Source organism: Rhagoletis pomonella, unplaced genomic scaffold, assembly GCF_013731165.1.
Source record: "Rhagoletis pomonella isolate Grant_MI unplaced genomic scaffold, Rhpom_1.0 Rhpom_scaffold_00013, whole genome shotgun sequence".
Taxonomy (NCBI): domain Eukaryota; kingdom Metazoa; phylum Arthropoda; class Insecta; order Diptera; family Tephritidae; genus Rhagoletis; species Rhagoletis pomonella.
Window position 1 is genome coordinate 9400887 of NW_023458567.1, and position 15528 is coordinate 9416414.

At 40.3% G+C, this 15528-nt stretch overlaps 2 protein-coding genes and 1 pseudogene across 2 annotated transcripts in view; all 3 read left to right on the forward strand.

Annotated features, from left to right (window-relative positions):
- Positions 1 to 4510: 4510 nt before the first annotated feature.
- Positions 4511 to 6832, forward strand: LOC118748336 (protein toll-like). The gene has a single exon (XM_036482711.1). It carries the CDS (start codon positions 4511 to 4513, stop codon positions 6830 to 6832), a length of 2322 nt encoding a protein of 773 aa, XP_036338604.1.
- A 1997-nt stretch (positions 6833 to 8829) lies between these two features.
- On the forward strand, positions 8830 to 13476 carry LOC118748337 (annotated as a pseudogene).
- Positions 13477 to 13804: 328 nt separating this feature from the next.
- The window catches only part of LOC118748339 (insulin-like growth factor-binding protein complex acid labile subunit), a 4406-nt gene continuing 2682 nt past the window's right edge, over positions 13805 to 15528 (forward strand). Inside the window, exon 1 of the mRNA XM_036482712.1 lies at positions 13805 to 15526. Within this exon, the coding sequence (XP_036338605.1) occupies positions 13805 to 15526 (1722 nt within the window). The remainder of the gene's footprint in view (positions 15527 to 15528) is intronic.

Genomic DNA, 15528 nt, shown 5'->3' on the forward strand with positions numbered 1-15528 from the left:
AAAGCACATAGTTGATATTTTTGTTAGCTCTTTCGAGCTTACGGCCAAAAGGGATTTAACAATCCCGTAATGCTAAAATAATATTATAGCATTAAAGTACTAAAGTGTTGGCTGTTGATTTTCAAAATAGGATGTACCAGCCTTTGAGCCTATTTGGGGAATTTTTGGATCCCATGAAATTAGGTTCTCATTTTTCTAAAACCGCACAATTTTTTTATTTTATTTTTTAATGCAATATCTCTACCCTTTTTCCCTTTTCCTTCTTCCCCTCTCCTACCCTTTCTTTTGTCTCTTCCTTTTTCTATATTTCCCCCATTTTTTTCTTCACTATTTTCCATTCAACTAACAATGCCACAAAACGACAATGCGGTAAGATTCGTACTTTGGCGCTCAAATTCTATGAAAGCATTTATATTAGCGCGGCATGACGTCTCGCGAGAGTGGTGTGTGCTAAGGGAGCGGTCATTATAGTTCTCCTGGCACTGCCATTGTGCGTGAAATGGATTTTGATTTTCTTTTTTGACTGCCTGAAAGCGCTCTTTTTTTTTGGTTACCTTTTATCTACTACTTTTTTCCGCACTGCCAAATATATAGTTGGTTGAGTACCTGAACATAGTTATGTATGTACGTACTCTCATACAAATAATGACAGCAAAATAACGTGCAAGTGTCACCGGAAAATAATGAAAATAATCAACAACAAAAAAAAAAAAACCGGGAAAAATTAAATACACATACATAAATATTTTAAACACAGTTGCTGTGATTGCGATTGCATCGAAGCGTAGCGAACAGCGACGCTGTGAAATTTGTGAACTTTACATAAAAACATGCATACAATAACAAAGGTGATGAGGATGGATGATGATGATGCAGATGATAAATGCATAGATGGTGTGTAGGGTATGAAACTCGAAATTAAAGACTAATATTTTAATAGTAAAACTTTTGGAAAATATTATTGCAATGCAGATTATTAAAATTTCCAAAACTTAACTAAAAAGCATTAATTCTAAGTTGAGTTTTTAATACCGCATATAAAACAAATTAAAAAAAAAATTGTTTAAATAATTTTTTTTAAATACAGATGTATATATGTATGTACATATATATGCATGTATTAAATTTGTAAAATTATAAAATTCTAATTTTTAATCTATTTTGTGTGCAAAAATAATTTTTTGCAATTAACGATTCTTTAATTTTTTCAGACCTTTTTTAAGGATACGGAATAAATTTTTTATGAAACCTAAGCCCTATGTGAAAACTTAAATGCTTCCAGAATCATTGCCAATTGAAAAATTATTATTTTTTTTTTTAATTCAATATGGATACTGACAGAATTTTTCACGGTGAAACCGTGTTGTAAAACAGAAATTTTCTCTAAAAAACTCTAAAGTTGCATAAAGAAAATTTTGTTGTAAGCTAACTTTTTTCTAAACGTTATTTTATTTTAAAACTTTTGTGTTTCAATAAATTTTACGAAAAAATATAAATTCCGTAAATCCTTAAATTGTGAAGATTAAATTTTTAGTTATTTGAAACTTTTCTAACTAGTCGAATCTAAATATTCCAAACTTTTTATATAAACTTTAAGTTTTTGGCTTCGGACTAAGCCTTAAATTTAACTAAGAAACCATTGTTCATAAAATTTCGTTATGTTTATTTTTTTCTTTTATAAAACATTTGTGCTTAGATAAATTTCACGAATAAATCCAAATGTTGCGAAATCCGTAAATTTTGTAGTAAGCCTAATGCCGCATGTACACTTAGCTTTTTATAAAAATATTTTTTTAAACATAATTTTTTCTGTTAAATTCCAACTTTTTGTTAAATTTCAGCTTTTGTTAAATTTTTGTGAAAACGTAAGTTTTTTAAGAGTAATTTAAATAGTTCAATAAAAAATTTTATTGAATTATTAAATTTTTTTCTAATTAAAAAAAAAAGAAAACAAAACATGATTAAATTTTAATAATATCATAAAATTTCAGTTTTTAGGTTAAGTTTTTTGGTACAATTCAGAGTTTGTGTAAGCTGATAGTTTTAGAATTATTTGCTGTTATAAAGCTTTTAGTGTTGCATAAGTTGCACAAAAAGTATAAAACCAGTAAAAAAAGCGTAAATTTTGACATAAAACCTACATTATTTGCCAGCATTGTAATATTTTTGGTCAAAGAAAACTGCAATAAATTCCAATCTGTTCGATCAAATTTCAGTTTTTGGTTAAACTGTGTTTGAAACTTTTTGTGTTCAAACATAAAACTTTTAGGAATAATTGAAATAGCTTTGTCAAAATTTATGTTTAGCTCCAAGCCATTTATTTTTAGTTTTTTCTTTAGTATTAATAAAATCAGATTGACTTGAGCTCCAATACAGTTTTTGCCAAAAAACAAAGATATTGAATTTAATAAATATTTTTATATTAATTTTTGTATAAAATTCCAATTTTTTGCTCAAAGTTTAAGAAGTGCTTGGCAAACTGCCGATTTCATCAGCAATTTAAGTGAAACATGACTCTTTTCCTTTTGTCAGTTTTCATATTAAATTCAAATAAAAAAAGTATTTTTCGCTTTAATTGCTGGTGAAACCGGCAGTTAGCCAAATACTACATAACATTTGAGCAACCACCTGGAACTTGATAAAAAAAGGAAACAAAATAAAAAGATGAAACTGGACATACATAAATGTTGTAAGAAATATTAATTTGAGTAAATTTAAATCATTTTTTTCTTTTTTATTATAAACTTTTTGACAAAATTTTAGGTGAAACATTAACGTTTTGTAACGGAATCTTTTTTAATTGTAATATATTTTTTTTTAATTATTAGTTTTAATTTTTTAATTGTTTGTTTTTATTTCTAAATTTTCTTTTCTTCAGTTTAGTGGTTAAATTTTGTGTGAAATGTTAACTTGGGTGTTTTAAATAGTTTCTTTATTTTTATTTTGGCCTGTTTAATTTAATGTAATTTAATTTTTTCTACACTAGTTGGGATACTTTTAGAAAAAATTTCAGCTTTTCTTTGAATGCTGTGTGGAACACTAATTTTTGAAAGGAATTTAATTTCCATAATTTTAAATTTCCCTTTTTTTATTTTCTTTGTTTTTGTTTTAAATATTTTTTGATTAAATTTCAACTTTGTGATAAAATTTCAATTAAAATAATAAGTTTTTAAAACATAATATAATTTAGTTTAAAACATAATATAATTTAGTTTAAATATTTTTATTATTATTTTTATATTTGTGTATTTTTGTTTTTTTTCACATTTTTTAAATTTCTTTTAATAAATTCCAAGGTTTTGCTCAAGTTTCGGTTTTTGGTTAAATTTTGGGTGAAATATTAATTGTTACTAAAATTTAATTCAGTCTTGATTATTACGTATGTTTATTTTTATATTTTTTTTCACAAAAATTCAGGTTTTGAATAAAAGATGTTCGAAACACTATTTTCACCGGAATTAAGTTTAAATTTGTTTCATTAATTTGATTTATGAATTCTCGATATTCTAAATTATAATTTTTTTTTGAAAAATTTCAGTTTAAAAATAATATTGCTTAAACTCACTGTAATCACCTTGAAGTCCCATCCAAGCCAAAATTACCATACAACCAACGCCTTACAAGCCTTTCACTCACTTAAATTTTTCATAGAAAAAAAAAATTTCCATAAGCGTGTGTATGTAGTTCAGCATTTCTGCCGCAATGCAATGCGTCAAACAAGCGAATAATAGCAACGAACGCAAAAACTGGAAGAAGAGAGGGAGCTCATTTGTGTTGAAACAAAAAAATTCTAAGTGCCATTGACCTCGAATGCATTTGCCTGCAAACGAAAATCCAGCAAAAAAATGTGAAGGGCCACCTGCCTACTTTGCTCAACGGCTACACAGTCAAGCAAATAAATAGCTTTCCATACGCCTACGTCAGCTACTACATTTTTTCTTGTAGTTGCTAGGTGGCAGTGGCAACTAACCTAGCGGCACCACCTGCCGGGTGTATTTTTTACACTTTATGTTGGCTTTTTGTACTCGGTCGTAATACATACAGAGCAAATATATGGTGCTACGGATAATCACTGATGAGATAAAGCAGCAAAGATAGTAGATAGCTGGGGGAAGAAACTACTGTGCCTAAATCTCTTCCTCAAGATAGTTGGAATCTGATGACGATTACCTGATGGGGGCTTTGAGACGCTTGGGCTTAACAGCATGCCACACTTGCAAGTCAAGCTTTCATGGAAAACTTCAAGGTATTTCATGCTATTGGTATACTATAAAAAGTTATATTCAATCTAAACGCCCACTGTTCACAGCCCTTTGATTAGATTTTTAAATAGCATTGCCATTTACAAGCAAATTGTTGTTAAATTCAATGCCGTTATTGTTTATCGGTTAATACTTAAAGTGAGCGCATACACGCAACACGCGATGCCGGCTGGTCCGACCAAATTCAAACGAGTGAATTGAGGCACGCGGTGAGAGAGTTTATATGCCAATAAAAGGACAGTGTGAAAATGCTGCCCAAAAAGCTTGGCGAACCTCGATCGAGGACTGGTTTTATTTTCCTAGTCACTCTATTCTTGCTGAACTGGAGCGCGTTCTGTGAGGAAAAAAGTTTCACGGAAGACGATTGCGCGGCGATCGACGCTAATAGCACCTGCAATTGCACCTACAACGCCTACGAGTCGGTTGTGATTCAATGCAGCGCCAAGTATGAAACGGCACACATACGGATAACAGTACTCGATGGAAAGAATGTAGAGATCAGTTGCCAGGGTCGCATTGGCGTGGGCTGCAATGTCACGCATCCCTGCATACCCGCAGAGCTGCTCGCGCGCTTGCCGCCCTTAGGCCGCTTGCACGAAGTCGGCTTTCTTAGCGTGCGATACTGCTTTCCCTTCAGTGAAATTTTGAAGCAGTTGTCGTTGGGGCAGAGCGACATCTTGCAGGTGCATGGCTTGGAATTTATACCCTTACTACAGCGGCGGCATTTCGGCAAGGACCAGACGATGCTGAAAGAAATAGACAGCTTGGAGTTATTAGCGCAGAGCTTACATCATTTGCATGACGAGCAATCATTGACGCTGGTCGCACAATTACCATCGAGCGCGTTGCCTAAAGAGCAGCAATTAGAGGAAGATATTTTGGGCGCTTTCGTCCAGCTACGCTCACTGACAATCGATACGGATTTCAAGCAGTTGCCAGTTGGTATCTTTCGGCCAGTGGCGCGCACCCTAAGTGAGCTGTTTTTGCTAGGATGTCTTCGAGAGTTTCCGCGCGTTGCACTCAGTGCGCTACGAAACTTGAAGCAGTTGACTATGTCGGGCCACCAACTTGAGTCGCGTTTGCGCGCGGACGATTTTGATACGCTGTCCACACTTACAGAACTAACGTTACGCCGTTGTGGCATTATAGCGTTGCCTGCGCGTATTTTCCATCCACTACCGGTATTAAAGCATCTCAATTTAGTCGGAAACAAGCTGCGCATGCTACCCGCTACACTACTGGCGCAACAGCGACACCTACAGTTATTGGACCTCAGTGACAATCAGCTGGAGGCGTTGCCGGCTGGGCTCTTCGCGTCGACAACTGCGCTGAAAAAGCTTTATTTGACATATAATCGATTGCGTCGCCTAAGCGCATATCTCTTTCCACCGCAAAATGCACTTGTGGAGCTCTATGTGGATTTGAATGAGTTGCGCGTCATTGAAGTAGGCACATTTGCGTATGCGCGCCACCTGCGTGATTTGGTACTAAGTCACAACAAACTTGACTGGACGCGCGCTGAATCATGTGTTGTACTCGAGGGAGTACGTCGCTTAGAAATGCTTGGTTTGCAAAACAATTCGGTGCGCTACCTATGCAAAGAACTAGGCGCGTCTAATTACACCCTCGCGAATTCCTTACGCTTGCTTGATGTGCGGCAAAATAAATTTACTCATCTAAGCGCGCAACTCTTGCACGCGCTAAATAGGAGTGAAACGCTGCGCTCCATAAAACTGGAGCAGAATCCTTGGGCTTGCAACTGTGAGGCTCAGGCGCTGCATGCGTTTGTGCGTAGCAATCGCGTACGCTTTCCTGAAGTGAAAAATCTAAAGTGTAATGAGCCAAAGCAAGTGCCGCTGGTCGAACTAGCTTACCGCGACTTCTGCCTTCCTGATTTGGGTGTCAATGCGACGCTGGTTTTTACTTTAATCAGCGTATCGGCGCTTAGTCTACTGATGATCTCCGTCGCAATGTGCTACTATAAGTATAAACTGCAGCTGAAAATTTGGCTATACGCGCACGGCGCGTGTCTGCGTTGCATCAGCGAAACTGAATTGGATCGTGATCGCCGGTATGACGCCTTCATCTCTTACACTCACCAAGATGAGCACTTCGTCGAGCATGAACTTCTGCCTGGGTTGGAACAGAGCACACCACCATTCAAGGTGTGCATACACGTGCGCGACTGGGTGGTGGGTGCGTTCATATCTGAACAAATTATCGACTCTGTGGAGCAATCGCGCCGTACGATCATCGTTCTATCGCAGCATTTCATACAATCCGAGTGGGCACTCATGGAATTCCGTATGGCGCATCAGCGCGCGCTCAATGAGGGACGCACGCGCATCATACTGGTGATATATGGCGAATTGACGAACACAGATCTGCTGGATCAGGAGCTGCGCGCATACCTGAAGATGAATACGTACTTGAAGTGGGGCGAGCCGTGGTTTTGGGAAAAGCTGCGCTATGCTATGCCGCATTCGCGAGTCGGCTGGGAGCGTAGTGAACGCGGCGGGAAAGAGCGTTTTAATGAGACTCCACTGCATGCAGCTATGCTGAGGGCGTGAACAATGGACGCGCTTTGTGTGGAGGTGTTTGCAGCAGGTTATTGTCTTATTTTTGTGAGAGGAATTGTGTAAAAATGCTTATTTAGAATATATGTTTTATTGATAGTAAATTGCTGCACTTATCCATACAAACTTTCTTTATTATGTTAGTGAGACCCTCTATGAACACCATACCCGTATCTGAAGATATAAGAGGCGTACAGAGAAGACATTAAGGATCTTACGGGATCGGATCTCTAACTTAATGAACTAGGTTAACTTAAAATACTAAGGAGCTAAGGCAAACATAAATACTTCTGCTGGGGACTGCCTGACTGCTTTTATTTCCATGACAGTCGGGCCTACGTAACTCGAACTACTCAGATTTATTTCTGACCAAGGACTGTCACTGGCCAGAAGAGCCTTTAAACTTTGTTTTAGAGGTTGTTGGAGTCCGTATTCCACTTGGAAATGGGCGAGCTACAGCCATAATCGCGAAATCGCATGAAATTTCCAGTACTGGTAAAGGTCTCTCGCCTTACCTGATGGGGACTTTGAGGACGCATACAGGTCGCAGGATGGCCGAACAAATTTTGGAGCACAACGATGGTCAAGTTGCCGATCGGATTTCTAAGAATTATGGCAGCGTGGAAGAATATCGGGCCGGTTCCAAGCGACAAAGATGGCAAAAAGCGGAGATATACCTGCAAAAATGACCTCTCACCAGACCACCTCACGCTTAGCAGACCATACCATATCCTCTCGACGCAGAACTTTACCAGCAAGTACAGATAATGCTACCTACCGAGATGGCACTCCTTTGAGTTTTGTAAGGTGATGCCAAAGCTGGTAACTCCGAGCCGTCGGAGGGAAGCAGAAGCTCTCATGGAAATATTTGCACATAAATAAGTTAATTGACAATGAGGGCCCTAGGCTCATAGATGGGGCGCTAAAAATGAGTGAGGTAGAGTAATAAGTTGACGAGAAATGGCGCTTGGGCGTGAGCGTAACGAACCAACTGTTGGTTACTTTTGGAAAGATGAGCGTCATTTCAGTCCAGCTAACGTTGAGTGAAGACCAGGACATATACAATTTCATGGGTTTTCTTTCCCAAAGTGAACCGAAGGCGGTAAAAGCTGCTCTTTATGCTGGTAAAGCTACAGCTTTGGGGATATGAACTGAGCCATTTTGAGCTTTGAAGATGGAGGCAGCTAAAATTTTAGCAAGAAAATGTGATGATAAGTAAATACGCAGGCTGAGGAAGAAAGTATGGATGCGTTTGAGCACGTTGGCGAAAATAGTAGAAATATAAACAATAAAAGACAGGGGAGATACGCTTAACTTCTATGCCTAGAAACGGCAACAATTGGGCGGCGTTCGGATCTATGAGTCGCAAACATAAGCGAATTAGATTCGATGATCGGTCCATGCAAAAACTTTTACAGAAAGCAAACAGACGGCCAGTACAAATTGAGGACGAAGCTCAGTTACGTAAGTATTTCCCAGTTTGCTGCCAGTTTACGAGATCACAGTATTTTCCACTCATTCAACAAGATGATTCCAGAATGAACGCTTGATTTATCGGCGTACAATTTCCTAAGCTTAGACTGAATCCCAAAGCGCAAGAAATACCAGGAATCAGCGAGGAAACTCCAACGCTGTGACGACTGATTAGTTCACCCAAGACTAAAATCATGCATGCGTGGAAGACTTCGTGGAATTTCATGCTATTGGTATACTATAAAAAGTTATATTCAATCTAATCGCCCATTGTTGGCAGCACATCTGTACCGAGAACCCTTCGATTGGATTGCTAAATAGCATTGCCATTTACAAACAAATTGTTCTTTAATTCAATGCCGTTATTGTTTATTGGTTAATATTTAAAGTGAGCGCACCTCACGGAACGCACGATACCGGCTAATGGAGGTAGTGCAAGCAAATTCAAACGAGCGCAGTTGAACAAAGTGAGGCACACGGTGCGACAGTTTATTTGTACATATAAGGACAGTGCGAAAATGTCAGGCGAAAAGCTTGCCCAACTTCAATGCAGCGCTGGTTTTATATTCCTAATCATTTTATTGCTGCTGAACTGGAGTACGTTTTGCGAGGAAAAAAGTTTCAGCGAAGATGATTGCGCGGCCATCGTCGCTAACGGCACCTGCAATTGCACCTACAACGCCTACGAACCGATAGTGATTTACTGCAGCGTCAGCGATGAAACCGCACACATACGGATAACAGTACTCGATGAAAAGAATGTCGAGATCAGTTGCCAGGGTCGAATTGGTGTAGGTTGCAATGTCACACATCCATGCATACCTGCAGCACTGCTCGCGCGCTTACCGCGCTTAGGCGGCATGCACGAGGTCGACTTTCTCAACGTGCGCCCCTGCTTGCCGTTTAGCGAAATTTTGAAGCGACTGGAGCTGCAGCGGAGCGACAACATGCAGGTGCACGGCTTGAAATTTATACCCTTACTACAGCGGCGGCATTTCGGCAACGACGAGAGTATACTGCAAGGGCTAGACAGCTTGGAGTTATTAGCGCAGAGTTTACATCATTTGGATGACGAGCAGTCTTTGATGCTAGTGGCACAGCTTGCGTCCAGCGCTTTGCCTGCAGAGCAGCAGTTGGAGGAGGATATTTTAAGCGCCTTCAGCCAGCTGAGCTCACTGACAATCGTTATGAATTTCAAACAGTTGCCAGTTGTCATTTTTCAGCCAGTTGCGCACGGTGGGCAGGAAGAGAAGATAGGTTGCATAAAAATGTCGACAAAATCTGAAAGCTGGGTTGTATTTGTTGATATCTTAAGGTTAAGAATCCGCTTAAATTGAAATCCTAGCTGCTCCTGTTTTAAAGATATCCACATTTTATATACTTCTGATAGGATATATTTGCAAAAGAGGAAGGCGTACTTCTCGATAATTAGAGCATATTTAGACGAAAAGAAATCTCATACAAATCTGTTCCCCTTTTTTAACTCACTAAAACGGATCAAATCAATGTGAAACATTTTCATTTTTTCCTACCGAAAGAATAATAGATCGAGATTTATTGGGCGCTACCGGTATACAACTTAGATAAAACACCACAATTACCTTTTTCTGTAGCGTGAACTTTCTCATTACAAACACTTTCAATATCGCAATATATGTATGTATGTATACAATATTGTATGCTATATAATACGGTAGTCATTTTTTATTAAAGGTTTGTTGCTATAAGCAAGTAGCGCAGGCAAGTCGCACTGCGCTTGTGCAAGATATAAAAATGCTCTAACTTAGGCCAACGGTACTCCTCATAATAAGTAAATAAATTCAAAGCTTGTATGAGATTTATTTTGGTATTTATGTACTCTTCTGTCAGGAAATAATAACTGTTGTACATCCAGAACACAAATGCGATCATAAAGAAAATCGCATGAAAGTATGCGCTTTGTGTGTAGGGCTGCCAGACGTCCCGGTTTTCCCGGACATGTCCCGGTTTTAGACTATTTGTCCCGGTGTCCCGGTCCAACCTTAAAATGTCCCGGGTTTCATTTAAGTGTCCCGGTTTTCGATTTGATTGCACAAATTTTGCTTAAAAATGACTACGCTGAGAGAAAAAACGCGTTGTAATATTAAGAAAAATTTTATGAATTTACTGGGGGAAATAACGCATAGTAAACATGAATATTTTTTATTTGATTATCGTTTTGAAATGTTCGTACTTAAAAACAATACTTTCATACCACGCACACGTGGTGTTGAATCAAACTGAACATTTGAATGCACATTTACATGTCTGGCTGTAGCTGAGTGCACGAAGATGCTTGCCACAATTTGCTGATTTCCAGAGCGTCAGGGTTCAAATCCCATTACAGACAGCATGGAATTTAAATAATTTTTTTTTTAACTTAATTATGAAAAAGCATCCGTTAAGTGCAAAGCGCTTCATTTTAATATTGGCGTATCTCAATTGAATATTTCTATACTAAATACTAAAATTTGTATACTTAAATTATTACGAGTTGAGTTGGTGCTCTTTCATATGCGATTTTTTTTTAAATGTAGCACGTTTTGCATAAGCAATAGTTGATGATTAATATAAATATGTACCTAAATACGTTAAAATGACATGCACAGAGTTTTACAATTATAGCAAAAGCCAGAAGTTTTGAAACAAGCTCACAGCAACGAAACAAATGACTGATATTTTAATGTTACCTTGTATTAATTTTTTTTTTTCGTAAAACCTAGATTACTTATAAGTACCGTGACGTACAAAATTATTGGCTCGGAGACACTTTCATCTGATCACAATTTCTAATCAGATCTTTTAGAAAAATGTTTAAAATGTAGCTTTTGAGCCAATTAGTAAAGTGTAAGTCTGAAGTTACCAGAAAATTTCGTTGATTTTTTGCAATTATTTATTTTTTGCTGACAGTGTCTTCCACATACAAAAAAATGTCGAACATAGTTTCTATGGAAGAAACTCTCAGTAAAAACAATACCAAATATATTGCCTCGTTCAAAGCCATGAGCAAAATCGTGAATACATGGTTTTCCGCAAAACAAGCGGATCTTAGTAATTTTGATAAAAATCTTAACGAACTCCGCACAGCTTTGAAAAGTACTGGAATTTCTCAAACTGTCAAAATCCATTTTATCCTTAAACATTTAAAGCAGTCTATTTCATTCTTGAATAATGATGGTTTAGGATTATGGTCCGAGCAGGCCGGGAAGTCAGTTCATAGGGAATTCATTAAATTCTGGGATAGATTCAAAATAAATATGATTGATAAACCAACTTTTGTGAGTCGCCTGAAGAAAACTGTAATGACATTTTCATTCCAGCATAAATAAAAACTTAACTAAATAATAAAATATTTAACTACTAAAATGTGTGACTATATTATATGGTAAGCCAACAAAAAAAATAAAAGGAAACAAAAAACAAATATAAAAAAATAAAGCAAGAAAAAAATTAAAAAAAAATAAAACCAAAAAAGAGGTGCAAAGTAAGTTGCCTCTACGTGGTGCGCCTTGGAAACGATTGAAACCGGCTAAAAACTTACATAAACTTATATTTTCACATAATATATATACACACATTTACTCACACATACATTGTTGAATATTTAATGCACAAGGATGTTTTTCTCTTTCGCAAAAGTCGGTCCTATCATAACTATGTAAAATGTTGATATCTTTAAAACAGGAGCAGCTAGGATTTCAATTCAAAGGGATTCTTAACCTAAAAATATCAACAAATACAACCCTGCTTTCAGTTTTTGTCGACATTTTTATGCAACCTATCTTTGCTTCCTGCCCACCGTGTGCGTACACGCTAAGGGAGCTATTTTTGTTAGGACGGCTGCGTGAGTTTCCGCGCGTTGCACTCAGCACATTACGAAATTTGACGCAACTGTTTATGTCGGGCCATCAAGTTAATGCGCATCTGCGCGCGGACGATTTTGATGCCCTCTCCACTCTTACCGAACTAACGGTACGCGGTTGTGGCATTACGGCATTGCCTGCGCGGATTTTCCAACCGCTAACCGTATTAAAGCATCTCAATATAGTCGGAAACAAGCTGCGCTTGATACCTGCTACGCTATTGGCGCAACAGCGACACCTACAGTTATTGGACCTCAGTGACAATCAGCTGGAGGCGTTGCCGGCAGGGCTCTTCGTGTCGACAACTGCGTTGAAAAAGCTTTATTTGACATATAATCGATTGCGTCGCCTAAGCGCAGATCTTTTTCCACCGCAAAATGCACTTGTGGAGCTCTATGTGGATTCGAATGAGTTGCGCGTCATTGAAGCAGGCACGTTTGCGTATGCACGCCACCTGCGCGATTTGGTATTAAGTCATAACAAACATGATTGGACGCGCGCTGAATCATGTGGTGTGCTTGAGTGAGTGCGACTGTGAGGCTCAGGCGTTGCACGCGTTTTTGCGTAGCAATCGCGTACGCTTTCCCGAAGTGATATATGTAAAGTGCAATGAGCCCCAGCTGGTGCCGTTGGTTGAGCTCGCTTAACGCGACTTCTGTCTGCCTGATTTAGGCGTCAATTCGACGCTGGTTTTTAGTTTTGTTATTGTGTCAGCGCCTTCCTTGCTGGTGGTCTCCATCGCACTCTGCTACTATAAGTATAAACCGCAGCTAAAAATTTGGCTGCACGCGCACGCCGCGTGTCTGCGTTGCATCAGCGAGGCTGAATTGGATCCCGATACGACACGCTGGTACGACGCTTTCATCTCTTACACTCACCAAGATGAGCACTTCGTCGAGCATGAGCTTTTGCCTGGGCTGGAACAGGGCACACCACCTTTCAAGGTGTGCATACACGTGCGCGACTGGGTGGTGGGCGCGATCCTATCTGAAAAAATTATCGACTCTGTGGAGCAATCGCGCCGTACGATCATCGTTCTATCGCATCCGTATGGCGCATCAGCGAGCGCTCAATGAGGGACGCACGCGTATCATACTGGGGATATATGGCGAATTGACGAACACAGACCTGCTGGATCAGGAGCTGCGCGCATATTTGAAGATGAACACCTATCTGAAATGGGACGATGCTATGCCACATTCACGCTGTGGGTGGGAAAGCGAGAAGCGCGTAAGTCGGCGCGTTGATAACATTCCCTTGCAAACGTTGATGAGGCGAGCGTAATTAAGTTGTGCCACGCTGTGACAGCAACACAGTGAGAGGCGTAAAATGTCATTCGAAATAAGATGCGCGATAACGCTGCACTGACAACTAGTAATTACAGAGAATTTTTCATATTTAATTTGCATATACACGAGTAAGACACGCTCCACTCGCGACGTCAACACCTCCAATTACTCGTGTTAAACTTTATATCAATTGAATGCTTTCATTATAATATAAAATGCTTGTGCACGCAAATTAACGAATTCAACGATGCATGCAAAAAGTTCACATTCAGTCTATCGCCAGCGACTCGCGCGCTTTGAACGAGTATACTAGCGGCGCAAAAATGCGCCAACCACAAAACGCCACTACTCTGCAAGAAGCTGTAATTGGTCTCTCGGCTTTATTATTGCTGCTCACATGCCACTGGCTGTCTTGCCAGGCTGCTGATAACAACGAACGGGATTTCACCAGCGACGTTTGCGCCGGGATTGCTGAGAATAGCACCTGCAACTGCACTTACAGCAGCAAATATGATTCAGCCTCTATCGGCTGCAGCAGTGCGGACGGTGGCACGCACATACAAATTTCAATTTACGAGAAGACCGATGTGGAGATATTTTGCACACCAGCCGTGGATACGTACCCGACTGTATCCGCGGAGCTGCTGGCGCGCGTACCGCTACTTGGAGGGATGCGTAAGTCACTCTTTCTTGGCGTTCACCACTGTGTGCCCTTCACCGAGTTGTTGGCACACATGCAGTTGACGCACGGCAGCATTTTGCATGTACATGGTCTTGGAATGTTGCCTTTACTAGCCGCACGACATTTCGGACATAACCTTAGCTTTTTGCAGACGATAAGTGATTTGGAGTTGCTGGCGCAGCCGCAGCAGCGCACATTGGCCGCTGCCCAGCAGTTAGACGCTGATTTGTTTACTGCTTTTACGTCACTTTGGAGCCTGAAACTCGACTTGAACTTCACGCATTTGCCGCCGGGCATTTTTCGCCCACTGGGTGCCAATTTAATTGACTTGATGATATATGGCGGACTGCTGGAATTTCCACGCGCAGCGCTAGCGCCACTCGCGTCCCTCAACTCGCTCACCATGATGCGTCATCAGCTGACGGATCGCTTACGCAAAGATGATTTTGAGGGGCTTGGCCTTCTCGAGATTCTTACGCTACATAGCTGCAGTATTTCCGAGCTGCCAGCGCGGATTTTTGAGCCACTGCCAGCACTAAAGCGGCTGCGCCTAACCTCAAACCAAGTGCGTGAGCTTCCTACTGCGCTTTTCGTGGCCCAAAAACGCCTACAGGTGTTGGACCTGAGTCGCAATGAGCTCGAATCGCTGCCACCTGGCTTATTTCACCCGTCCACAAAGCTAGTGAGCTTGGCTTTGTCACACAATCGTTTGCTGCAGCTCAGCGCGCATACACTTCCTACACTACACGCGCTGGTAGAACTTAATTTGGATAACAATGGCTTGCGCGCAATCGCCCCCGGCAGTCTGGCGCAAGCGCAGCGGCTGGAGATACTTATGCTCTATAACAATCAGCTAAATTGGACAAGCGCTGAGGCGTGTGATGTGCTCGCGGGTCTGCGCAGCCTCAACACGCTTCAACTGCAGAACAACACGCTACATACCTTATGCGCACAGCTGAGCGCGCCCAACCACACCACAAGCCGCCTGCGTTTGCTTGATGTACGATACAATAGCATAGCGCGCTTGCCCGCGCAGCTAATCCGCACGCTAAACGACAGCACGTCGCTGAAAGACTTGTATCTCTCGCATAATCCATGGAAGTGTGACTGCAGCGCCGCGTTGCTGCATGGCTTCGTAAAGCACAATCGCTTGCGTTACCGCGACATGCTTGAAGTGCGTTGCGACGATCCGCAGATGCCGCCGCTCGTTGAACTAACCTACCGCGACTTCTGTCTACCCGATCTAGGCGTGAGCTTGACATTTGTGTTAGCCTTCACTGTGCTTTCGGCCCTCATCCTGCTGGCCGTCAGCACCGCACTTTGCTACTACAAATACAAGCTGCAGCTGCAAATCTGGCTTTACGC

What these genes read in the sequence shown, in the direction of transcription:
- LOC118748336 (XM_036482711.1), top strand. Translation starts at nt 4,511, where the DNA reads ATGCTGCCCAAAAAGCTTGGCGAACCTCGATCGAGGACTGGTTTTATT.